Raw genomic sequence first — 11,813 nt, forward strand, 5'->3', positions numbered from 1 at the left:
GGGGCGTGGCAGAGACGTGTGGCTGGGCAAACATTTTAGGCACTAAAGCGGAGGCAAGCGTCTCTGCAGCAGTGACAGAGCTGAAAGCAGAACTCCAGAGTCCTGGTCCGGGGCTCAGGTGGAAACGACTGCATCAGGAACAATTCAATTCAATTTTATTTATATAGCGCCAAATCACAACAGAAGTCGCCTCAAGGCGCTTCATAGATACAGAGAAAAACCCAACAATCATATGACCCCCTATGAGCAGCACTTTGGTGACAGTGGGAAGGAAAAACTCCCTTTTAACAGGAAGAAACCTCCGGCAGAACCAGGCTCAGGGAGGGGCGGGGCCATCTGCTGTGATTGGTTGGGGTGAGAGAAGGAAGACAGGATAAAGACATGCTGTGGAAGAGAGACAGAGATTAATAACAGATATGATTCAATACAGAGAGGTCTGTTAATACATAGTGAGTGAGAAAGGTGACTGGAAAGGAAAAACTCAATGCATCATGGGAATCCCCCGGCAGCCTACATCTATTGCAGCATAACTAAGGGAGGATTCAGGGTCACCTGGTCCAGCCCTAACTATATGCTTTAGCAAAAAGGAAAGTTTGAAGCCTAATCTTGAAAGTAGAGATAGTGTCTGTCTCCCGAATCCAAACTGGAAGCTGGTTCCACAGAAGAGGGGCCTGAAAACTGAAGGCTCTGCCTCCCATTCTACTTTTAAATACTCTAGGAACAACAAGTAGGCCTGCAGAGCGGGAGCGAAGTGCTCTAATAGGGTGATATGGTACTACAAGGTCATTAAGATAAGATGGGGCCTGATTATTTAAGACCTTGTATGTGAGGAGCAGGATTTTGAATTCTGGATTTAACAGGAAGCCAAAACAGGAGAAATCTGCTCTCTTTCTAGTCCCTGTCAGGACTCTTGCTGCAGGCAAAGGCAGCTGCTCACGTACGATGGGATGAAGTGAAGCAGAACGGTCCTGTGCTCTGACTGTCTGGCTTAAAGAGGAGAGGGAGCTTTTATTAGCACACAGTTTGACACCAGCTTCGTGGGGGTGGGGTCTCAGGCAGGGGCACCTTCAACATTATGCACATATCCCAGCAGCTCTGTAGGATCCATCCTGTCATCCACTGAAAACACTGAATTATAAAAATCATAGAAACATGTAACGTGTCCTGATCATTGGATTCTGCTTTTTCTTTACATTGTTGCAACTTTTGTAATAAATCACATGTGGTTGGCAGAGGTTCGCCGTCTCCATCACCACAGTCTGATCATGTTTATACATGTGAAATAGCTTTGTCTTTAGCAGAGCGTCAGCCGTGTTGTTGCAGGTGACGTTGTGCTGCTGTGTCACCGTTAAACTGAGGGTTTGGGATGAACGTGCCTCTCCACACGCTGTTGAATCTTCCTGTTTCTCTGCAGGACTCGTCGCTGTGATCTGATGATGGGACAGCGTGCTGCTGGGAGTGACTGCAGCCCTGGAGGCTGATGAATCTGCTCCGTCAGCCAGTCAGGATGCACATAGCTTCAGTCGGGGTCAGCAAGTTCTGCTTCCTGTTTTCTCTCGCATTCTGCGGCCTCCTGCTCCTGCTCATTCCAGCTCTCCGGCCCCCCGCACGCCAGGTGGAGCTGCCTAAGCCCCGACCCCAGGTCAGACCTGCCCAGGCGGGGACGTCACACCAAGTCGGGGTTCCAGCAGGTTTTTTACATGTTGGGGACAAAGAGATAACGGCAGGTCTTAAGAGGAGCTCAGAAGGGCTGGGGAAACCCATCAAAACTGAAATGAGCAGGAACAGCAATCCCAAAACAGGAAAGGGCGTCAGAAGAATCCCCGAAAGAGGCGTTGGTGGACCTCGAGAGTATAAGTCACATGACAAGTTGGAGCTGAAGGACATTTTTATTGCAGTAAAGACAACCAGGAAGTATCACAAGTCCAGACTGGAGCTGCTCATTCAGACCTGGGTGTCTCAAGCTAAAGAACAGGTGAGTACCACTCCTGTTGTCACGTGGCTGTGCACTCCAGCTGTGCACTCCAGCTGTGCACTCCAGTGTCCAGCTGTTAGGCTTTCCTATTGTTGATGCAGGCAGAGGTCCGGTCTTGGTGTCAACCAGGAGCTGGTGCTGTTTCAGAGCTGCTCTGACCCGTGCTCCTGTACCGACTCGTGTGTGCCTGCTCAGCTTAGTGATGATGATGATGATGATGATGATATGTGGAGAGTTTAGCCAGGCTGTACACAGGGAAAGACACATGTGAGTTTTATTGTGATGTCCACAGTGAAGTGCTCGTCCTTTATCGTCCCAAACAGATGCCAGACAGAAACAATCCTGATAAACTGGAGAAACAGAAGAAATGATCGTTTAACAGCAGCTGGCACATGAGAAATGTGACATTCAACATATAAACAAATGGAATAAAAGAATCTAAGCTCCTTAAAAATGTTTAAAATATTTACTCTGTAAATCTGCACGTGCTCTCTGTGCACCTCAAACATATTTATACTGTTTACATTTCTGTTGACTTTTGTTCCATAATATCAGAGAAGTCAAACTAACTCTGTGCTGCACATTCAAACAGCTAATAATAACTGAAACATGTCTGATTACACATTACTGAAGTCATTCTTGGCTGCAGAACGACGTGTTTTTGTCTCCCGGTGGTCCAAACTATTTTAGTTGCGGTGCTGGAAGGTTGTGCTTTGCATGGACACAACTTTCTGCAGCTTCCACACAAAAGGTGAAGATGCAGCTTTCACTGCAGAGCACCAGTGTAAGTGTAAGGCTGCTCAGTGCTGCTGGCGTGCCACAGTCGTGCTGTGTCAGCTAAAACTCTGCGTTAAAGTGAGCTGAGGCTGAGAGCGCTGCTGTAAGGAGAAGAGTGTCTGTGACAGAGACACGTTCCCACAGCATGTAGTGAGCACATGTGATCTGGATTGTGTGTACACACAGATGTTAGTCGTGAAGGATTTACTGTTGTGTACACTGTGTGGCTCTTTAGGGGGATTTGGAGATTGCACAGCTAATGTGGTGAAGTTTGTCCGCGGTGACATTCAGCACAAAAAATCTGCATCTGCATGTGTCAGAGTTATCCAATCATTCTGCTCCGTGTGCACAACGGTCTGCTGTACACAACAGCTAATGCTGCACATCCAGGTGTGTGTGTGTGTGTGTGTGTGTGTGTGTGTGTGTGTGTGTGTGTGTGTGTGTGTGTGTGTGTGTGTGTGTGTGTGTGTGTGTGTGTGTGTGTGTGTGTGTGTGTGTGTGTGTGTGTGTGTGTGGCCCCCAAACTGCCGTTAATATTTCATGCATGTGTGTTCCTGCAGCACGCTGAGGTCAAAAACATGACGATGTAGAGTTGATGTTACCAACGTGCTCAAAATCTGATGTGTGACTGGTTTTCATTAAAGTAACTGGAGTTTAAAGTCAGCAGCACAGCCGGTGCAGGTCTGCAGCTGTGTTAAAAGCAGTTATCGAGTCGCAGCGCCGGACAAAGAGCCTCAGTTTGCAGAGAAGGAGCTTTATTGCACAAACAGCCTGCTGCACTTCAGCCACACACAACTGTTCCAGTTCAGCTTGTCCACCCAGTATCAGCAGTTTGCCTCAAACCAGTGTTAAGTCCATGTCTGCTGTGAAAGTTCTCGTCTGTGTGGGGTAACTACTTACCTCCAGATGCTGTTACAGGCCTGTCGCTGCATCGTTTCACTGCTCTCAGGTCAGTAAAGTGTCCTGTGTGTTTGAATGTGAAACTAAAGGCTGCTCCTCACTGAAGCTCCTGTCACGTGCAGTCCTTTATTTAACTAATCATCACAGAAATCACACACATCTGCAAACAACACATTTTTCAGCTGCTGGGAGGTTTTTGGTAAACTTATGTTTTTCAGGGTGCTGAATCCAAAAACTCCACTTCCCTCCATCACGTACAGTTATTTACATTATTTATTTATTTACATTAAAAAAGCCCAACAGCGGTGAAAAAAATCACTATTCTGACCCACCGCACCCCGCCCGCCTACTGAAGCCCCTCACTGCCTCACGTTTTCTACTTTTATTTCTAAGAGTCTCACTCTTAGAAATATTAAATTAATGTAAGAAATCCTTATTGCATATGTTTTTGACTCAAGTATAGGATTCCAGAGTAAAAAAGGAAATTGTGCTTAATGAAACTAAAAACATGAGTTTTGCAAGAGGAATTAAGAATTTATTCTTCTTCCTTTTCATGCATGGAAACAGTGTTACTTTGAAAGGAAGGTTGTGTATGGGAATGAATTACTGCTGTACCATGTGTGAAACAATAAAATAAAATAAAATAAAATAAGGAGTTTTTAAAATATTTTCCTGGTTTCAGTGAGTAACAATCTATAAGAAACAGTCAGAAAATCCTGTGCAGTGTTTTGGATGCAGACCTGTGTAATCATACAGGATAAAGGAGGTTAAGAAAGGAGAGAAATGATTGAGGCCAGAGCTGTAGATGGTTTGGGAATGTAGGTCTGAAATGACCCTTAGATGAGGTGACTGGGGCCAAGTCCTCCTCCCAGTGAGACCATGGCACAGACCCAGCACACGCTGGAGATATCATCTCTCCAGCGTGTGCTGGGAACATGTCAGTGTGTCCCCTGAAGTGCTGGAAGAGGTGGTTGTGTTGGACCTGCAGCTGTAAAGGGGAAGGATGTGCTACATTTATTTTACATTAAAGGAACGATGTAAAGTCCAGCCTGATGTCACCTTGTGCACAAATAATCAGTCCCAGTGTAGAGTGAGGAGTCCAGCTGATGAATGTAGAACAAATAATTAGAAATAAAGAGTCGGTGCAGAAAGTAAATGAAGCGGTCTTTCTTACTTGCTCTCCATCTTTGCTCTTCCTCTTGCAAATGCTCGTCTTGATCGAGGAGAGCAAACAAAGGAGTGAAGCTGTTCTTCACTGCGTCCTCACTGCAGAGCGTTAGCTTGTGTAATTGTGCGCTTGCACAACTCTAACAGCGTTTCCTTGTTTGTTTCAGACTTTCATTTTCACTGATGGTGATGACAAGGAGCTGCAAACGAGGACTGGTAAGAGGAACCAATCTTACAGGAAAAACGTCCCTCAGACTGCTGCAGCAGTGTGATCACATGTTGTCCTGACACAGTGGAGACTGCAGAGGGGTTTGACAGTAATCTGCTGTTTGTGCAGTACTGACCTTTATCACAGCGTGTGTGCACAGCTCATCCTGGTAATGAGAATGCAATGTTTGAAACTGTTGATGTTCAGCACAATTTTTTGATACCATTTGGACAAACAAAAGCTGTTGTTACAACGTTAAAAATTAGACCTTTAAAAAGACTGAAATAGGCTGAAAAATGATGACTGAGTCCACAGTGCTGTGAGTGAAACCTGACCCACAGCAGAGAAGCCCGGCTCGTGCCAGTGTGTCAGTGCTGTGGACAGTTAGCTTTGAAATATTTAGATGCACGATGATGGTGCTGTCAGACAAACTGCATCACGTAAAGACAGTTATAGATCAATCACTTCCTGTTACAACAGTTATTTTTGTGCTTATCTGCTACATTAACACAGCTAACAGATCATCTGCAGAGGCTTATTTGAAGAGTTTCAGTCAGGTTTCACAGCTCATCACAGAAACTGTTGAGCATAATATTTTATTACAGCCCTTAGAATACACTGTTGTAGCTATTTGATTTGAATAATTAGTGGTTTGTATCATATCTATCTAATAGACTCCAGTTTGTGCATGTAAATGGAGAGTCCTCTTCACACACTGAGGTTAATTATGGAGTTCCACAGGGTTCAGTGCTAGGACCAATTCTGTTTACATTATACATGCTTCCCCTAGGCAGCATCATTAGAAGACATAGCATACATTTTCACTGCTATGCAGATGACACCCAGCTCTATCTGTCCATGAAGCCAGATAACACACGCCAATGAGTTAAACTGCAGGAATGTCTTAAAGACATAAAGACTTGGATGGCCACTAACTTTCTGCTTCTTAACTCAGATCAAACTGAGGTTATTGTACTCGGCGCTGAAAAGCTTAGAAATATGGTATCTAAGCAGATTCTTACTCTGGATGGCATTACCTTGGCCTCCAGTAACACTGTGAGGAACCTTGGAGTCATTTTTGACCAGGATATGTCCTTCAACGCACATATTAAACAAATATGTAAGACTGCGTTCTTCCATTTGTGCAACATCTCTAAAATTAGAAATATCCTGTCTCAGAGTGACGCTGAAAAACTAGTTCATGCATTTATTACTTCCAGGCTGGACTACTGTAATTCATTATTATCAGGAAGTCCTAAAAACTCACTGAAAAGCCTTCAGTTAATCCAAAATGCTGCAGCAAGAGTACTGACAGGGACTAGAAAGAGAGAGCATATTTCTCCTGTTTTGGCTTCCTGTTAAATCCAGAATTCAAAATCCTGCTCCTCACATACAAGGTCTTAAATAATCAGGCCCCATCTTATCTTAATGACCTTGTAGTACCATATCACCCTATTAGAGCACTTCGCTCTCGCTCTGCAGGCCTACTTGTTGTTCCTAGAGTATTTAAAAGTAGAATGGGAGGCAGAGCCTTCAGTTTTCAGGCCCCTCTTCTGTGGAACCAGCTTCCAGTTTGGATTCAGGAGACAGACACTATCTCTACTTTTAAGATTAGGCTTCAAACTTTCCTTTTTGCTAAAGCATATAGTTAGGGCTGGACCAGGTGACCCTGAATCCTCCCTTAGTTATGCTGCAGTAGACGTAGGCTGCCGGGGGATTCCCATGATGCATTGGGGGTTTCTTCTTCTTCGCTCACTGTCTGTTTATAAAACTCTTAGAGTTTTGCACACAGCTCTGCAGGAGTCTATTCAAACCCTCATGCTGTCTCATCACAAAGATAATGTGCTGTAGCCACATGGATCTATGCAGGTCTGAAACAAAGCAGAGTTGCTGCCATTATATCCAGTCTACATATGGAGATGCAGTGGGATGCTCTAAGAAACCTTACGTTAAGTCTTTTCTGTTGTCTCTTCACCAGGAGCTAACATCATCAACACTAACTGCTCAGCAGCTCACACCCGACAGGCTCTGTGCTGCAAGATGTCTGTAGAGTACGATAAATTCATCGAGTCTCAGAGGAAGTGAGTGAAGGATGGAGTTGTCAGCTCTGACTCTGAGAGCAGCTGCACGTCTGACTGTGTGTTTGCGTCGTAGGTGGTTCTGCCACGTGGACGATGACAACTACGTGATCCTGCCCAGCCTGCTGCGGCTGCTCTCGTCTTACCACCACAGCCAGGACGTCTACCTGGGCCGGCCCAGCCTGGATCACCCTATAGAGGCTGCAGAGAGGGTCAAGAGTGACGGTTCGGTGGGTCAGCTTTCCGCTTAGTGAGAGATTTTGGCTCCACTCCACAGCTAGCTAATGTGCTCTTTCCTTTCTGGTTCAGGTGTCTGTCAAGTTCTGGTTCGCCACAGGTGGAGCAGGTTTCTGTATCAGTCGAGGTCTGGCCCTGAAAATGAGTCCGTGGGCCAGGTAGCTGCCTCTGCTTTGAAAGGATTTCTACGCTCTTATATTTTTACATTCTGGTGCAAAATATATACATTTATACACAAATACATGCTCGCATCAAGTCTCTGTGCCGCCCCTGTGAGGGTGACGCTTCCTCTTGATTTTGGAAACCTCTTCATTATTTTCTGCATGGTTGATCCTGAGAAAGCTCAGCTTGGACACTGTCGTCTTGTGTTTTCAGTTTGGGGAATTTCATCAGCACAGCAGAGAAGATCCGACTTCCAGATGACTGCACCATCGGCTACATCATCGAGGCGCTGTTGGAGGTCGCTTTGACGCACACGCACCTTTTCCACTCTCACCTGGAGAACCTGCAGAAGCTGCCCATTGACTCTGTGCTGGAGCAGGTGAGCGAGAGGTGACCGGGGACGGCGTTTTACAGAAGCTCTGAAACCAAACCTGAGAAACGTCTAAATGTAGTTCAGTTAACAGATTTAAAAAATGACCCACAAAACCAGTGTGAACTAAAGGAGATGATACCAACCCACTCAGATTCATCCCAATATAGTTTAATATGTTGATGCATTTAGGAGATACAACCTTACAAAGAATTCAGTTCAGTTTTATTTAAACATCACCAATTAACTGTATTTAGACCGCTCCAAATCACAACAACAGTCGCCTCAAGGTGCTATTGAAAGGTCGACCCTACAATAACACATACAGAGAAAAACCCAACAATCATATGACCCCCTATGAGCAGCACTTTGGCGACAGTGGGAAGGAAAAACTCCCTTTTAACAGGAAGAAACCTCCAGCAGAACCAGGCTCAGGGAGGGGCGGGGCCATCTGCTGTGATTGGTTGGGGTGAGAGAAGGAAGACAGGATAAAGACATGCTGTGGAAGAGAGACAGAGATTAATAACAGATATGATTCAATACAGAGAGGTCTGTTAACACATAGTGAGTGAAGAAGAAACACCCAGTGCATCATGGGAATCCCCCGGCAGCCTACATCTATTGCAGCATAACTAAGGGAGGATACAGGGTCACCTGGTCCAGCCCTAACTATATGCTTTTGTATTTAATGTGCACATTTGTTTAGATTCACTAAAATCCGTCATTGTCACATGAGGGGGGTTTTCAGTGACAGCAGCTGTGACGTCAGTCTCCATTAAACACTGTACGATTGTTTTGCTGTAGGTGACTCTGAGTTACGGAGGGTTTGAGAACAGAAGAAATGTGGTCGGTGTGGTCGGAGGGTTTTCACTGGCTGAGGACCCCACGAGGTAAACACTGACACTCGCTGTGTCTGAACATCAGAAAGCATTTACCATCTGTATGAGCTGCGATCTCAGTGTTCAGCTGTTCTAATTGTTGTTGATGGTTTCCTGTAATGAACTTTGACCCTGTGTGTTCACAGGTTTAAGACGGTCCACTGCCTCCTGTATCCTGACACTGAGTGGTGTCCAGAGCTCAAAGCGCGCCACAGAAACTGAGTTCCAGTGTGAACGTTGATCCTCGTCGCTCTGAACTCTCTGATATTCATCAAACACACAGTGAAGCCTTAAAAACTGAAGCCAAAGAAGCTGAAGACCATCCAGGCCTGCAGAGTCGACCACATTCACCTTCAATTCAACATTCATCTGTAGCATGTTTATTATGGTCGAGAAGCTGAAAAGGTGAAGTTCAAGAACAGCGCTCAGGACGACAATGAGGCGTTCACTTTTGCATCTACACTGAACTGTGATTGGATGACACATGATGATCTTAGAAAGCCTCTCTGAGACCCTCAGTGACCTGGTTGAGCTCCGGGTAACCGCGGGCGATTATCTGTGAGCGACTGTTGCTAAAGTCACGCTAACACAGCAACAATGATGGACAGCTGGTGCACAAATGCTTCATGCGTGTGCAGGTTGTGTCGTTCAAGCCAACAAAGTTGTTTTTAAAGGGCGACGGTAAAGCCGAGGGGAAAACGCAGTCTCTCTTCTCCCTGAGCTCGGCGAGTTCAGGTCATGACAGATGTTTGTGGAAACCTTTCTGTTCCTGTCACTTTGGTAAATCACTGACTGGAGTTTAAAAGCTTTTTAAAGAGTATTAAAACAGTTTGAAGGAGGTAGGAGATTCCTGATTGGCTGTTTCAGCTGCGGTCTGGAGAAGCATGAGGTCTGTTATTGTGACGCCTGTTTTCTGTTTCTGTTACTTTGCAGCACAGCGTTATACGAGGCTTATTCTTTTAGCTCCGCCCAGCAGCAGCATCGTCTTTGAGGCTGCTTTTAGACTCTACACATTCACAGCTGACCAGTGAGCACGGTGCAGGATTGTGTCACCGTCGAGTTTCTCGTGTGAAGATTTTTGCTGAACTTCCACTGCTCTCTCTTTCAAAGAGAGGAGGATGAACCTTTGTCTCCGCCCACTCTGATCTGTATGTTCAGTCACAGGTGAAAGGTGTTGGTGTGCAGCACCAGCCTGTTTGCACAAGACTAGAAACCAAACCCCACACAGAGTCCCACTGCAGGTCAGTGAGTGAGACCGAGTGTGTTTTTGTCAAAGCTGATCTGTTGTCAATAAAGTTTTTCTGCATTCCTGAGTGTTTCTGTCACGTTGATCTATTGAAGAGAAAACCACAGAACCAAGACGATGCACGGAAATATTCAGTGTCATGTTGAAATCTGTCAGATTTATAGGAGGTTGAGTCACACGGCCTCCTCGGGGGGGTCTCCTGTAATTAAACCACAAAGTGATGAGCTCGCTGGGATCAACATGTGACGTAGTCCTTTATCACAGCGGAGTGTCCGTGGATGGAGCGCAGACACAAAGAGTGCAAATGAAAAGCAGAGCTACAAGTGAAAAATAAAATCAGCAAGAAACAACTTTTCCATTATAATTTATAAAAGTCTATATAATACCAGTTACACCGTGTTGCACACAGCATCCAAAACACCAGCTTATAATAAAAGTGTGAAGAAGAGGAAGGGCAGACGATGCCGTTTGATGCTGATGAATGAAAGACGAAGACCTTTCCCCTCGGGACTACACGCTCCGAAATAAACAGCTAAGCTTTACAAACGTCAACACGAGCGCACACTCGGACATGAGAAACTCCTCTGGATCAGACCTGGAGCTTCAGCACTGATCGAGGAAAGTAGTGAGGAAGCATTTCGAGCCCAGACTGACATCAGAGCTGCAGAGGACGACTGTGTCACCAACGCTGAAGCCTGACCTGGACGAGGTCAAAGAGTCCAACAAAACCGTTGCAGAGATGACGACACGTCAACAGACATTCAGAGAAATGTGGGAAACAGTACGTGCCAGAGGACCCGGGTGGAGCAGAGCTGCTGCTCCTCCACACTGGAAGAAGCCAGGGGCAGATGTTCTGAGTCAATGTGTACGCCATCGTGTACGCCACCGTGTACGCCATCGTGTACGCCATCGTGTACGCTACATTTGTTGATTAGTTGATTAAACACCTGGAAGACGATGTGACGCGTCTTCACCCTGAACACGTGCTCAGGATGCAGCAGGCAACCAGCCTTAAACGGGCGCTCACAAACAGGAGAAGGCGTGGAGCTAGGCTACAGCAGAGGTCACATGTTCCTGATATTTAGATCACGAAAGAAGGATTTTATTTACTCAACATTTTTCCTCTAATAGTTTGTCAGTTTTCTTGAGTTGCACTAAATCATCCAGAGGATATTCAGGACCCTGGGGGCCCATACTGGGGGCCCATACTGGGGGCCACCCAGGAGGCAAATAAAAGTAACTTGAGATCTTGAAACTCTAATTATTGGTTTAATGAAGTTATTTTTCTCACCAGCGTCTCTCTTCAACACTGACAAACTTGTAATTTCTTAACTTAACTAGCTTTTTTACAAATGTCAGATATTTATTGATTTATTGATTTATTTAAAAGGAGAAAAATATTTAAACGTTTTCTACTAATGGACACGCCAAAAGCATTTCCTGAGAATGGATGGTGATTTCTGATGATGGTGATTTCTGAGTTGTGCAGACTAATAACAAATCTTCGTATCTTCTTCAGTAACTCACACGTGACTGTCGCCTGTTTTAAATGTCAGCACTAACCGTGAGTGTGCAGGTGGCCCAGAAACAGAAACATCGACTCTGATTAGAACTTCGCAGCGATCACATTCAACAAACGAGCTTTTGGATAACAGATGATCAAATCTGTGACCTCCTTATATGATTTATAATTACACGAGGATCATCCCAGTGCCTGAGAGCAACACGTCCAAGTATGTGATGAAACACATCACATGTGTATTATGCAGAAATATTCAATAACGTTAAATGGAGAAGTGAACATTTAGGGGGGGG

At 45.3% G+C, this 11,813-nt stretch overlaps 1 protein-coding gene across 1 annotated transcript; it reads left to right on the forward strand.

Annotated features, from left to right (window-relative positions):
• Positions 1–1,478: 1,478 nt before the first annotated feature.
• On the forward strand, positions 1,479–10,065 carry rfng (RFNG O-fucosylpeptide 3-beta-N-acetylglucosaminyltransferase). Its single transcript, XM_087837025.1, has 8 exons — positions 1,479–1,975; positions 4,987–5,035; positions 7,006–7,108; positions 7,182–7,335; positions 7,415–7,500; positions 7,718–7,883; positions 8,679–8,764; positions 8,899–10,065. Exons 1-8 carry the CDS (start codon positions 1,481–1,483, stop codon positions 8,972–8,974), a joined length of 1,215 nt encoding a protein of 404 aa, XP_087693151.1. The 5' UTR covers positions 1,479–1,480; the 3' UTR covers positions 8,975–10,065.
• The last annotated feature ends 1,748 nt before the right edge of the window (positions 10,066–11,813 follow it).

Source organism: Neolamprologus brichardi, unplaced genomic scaffold (assembly GCF_056152115.1).
Source record: "Neolamprologus brichardi isolate AB-2024 unplaced genomic scaffold, ASM5615211v1 NODE_ptg000038l+_length_1369362_cov_1, whole genome shotgun sequence".
Lineage (NCBI taxonomy): Eukaryota > Metazoa > Chordata > Actinopteri > Cichliformes > Cichlidae > Neolamprologus > Neolamprologus brichardi.

Bases quoted from the DNA above. Each gene is read 5' to 3' on its own strand.
- rfng (XM_087837025.1), top strand. From the start codon at position 1,481: ATGAATCTGCTCCGTCAGCCAGTCAGGATGCACATAGCTTCAGTCGGG. The intron at 7,109-7,181 runs GTGAGTGAAGGA...TTTGCGTCGTAG, and splicing joins TTCATCGAGTCTCAGAGGAA to GTGGTTCTGCCACGTGGACG. The intron at 7,884-8,678 runs GTGAGCGAGAGG...GTTTTGCTGTAG, and splicing joins TTGACTCTGTGCTGGAGCAG to GTGACTCTGAGTTACGGAGG.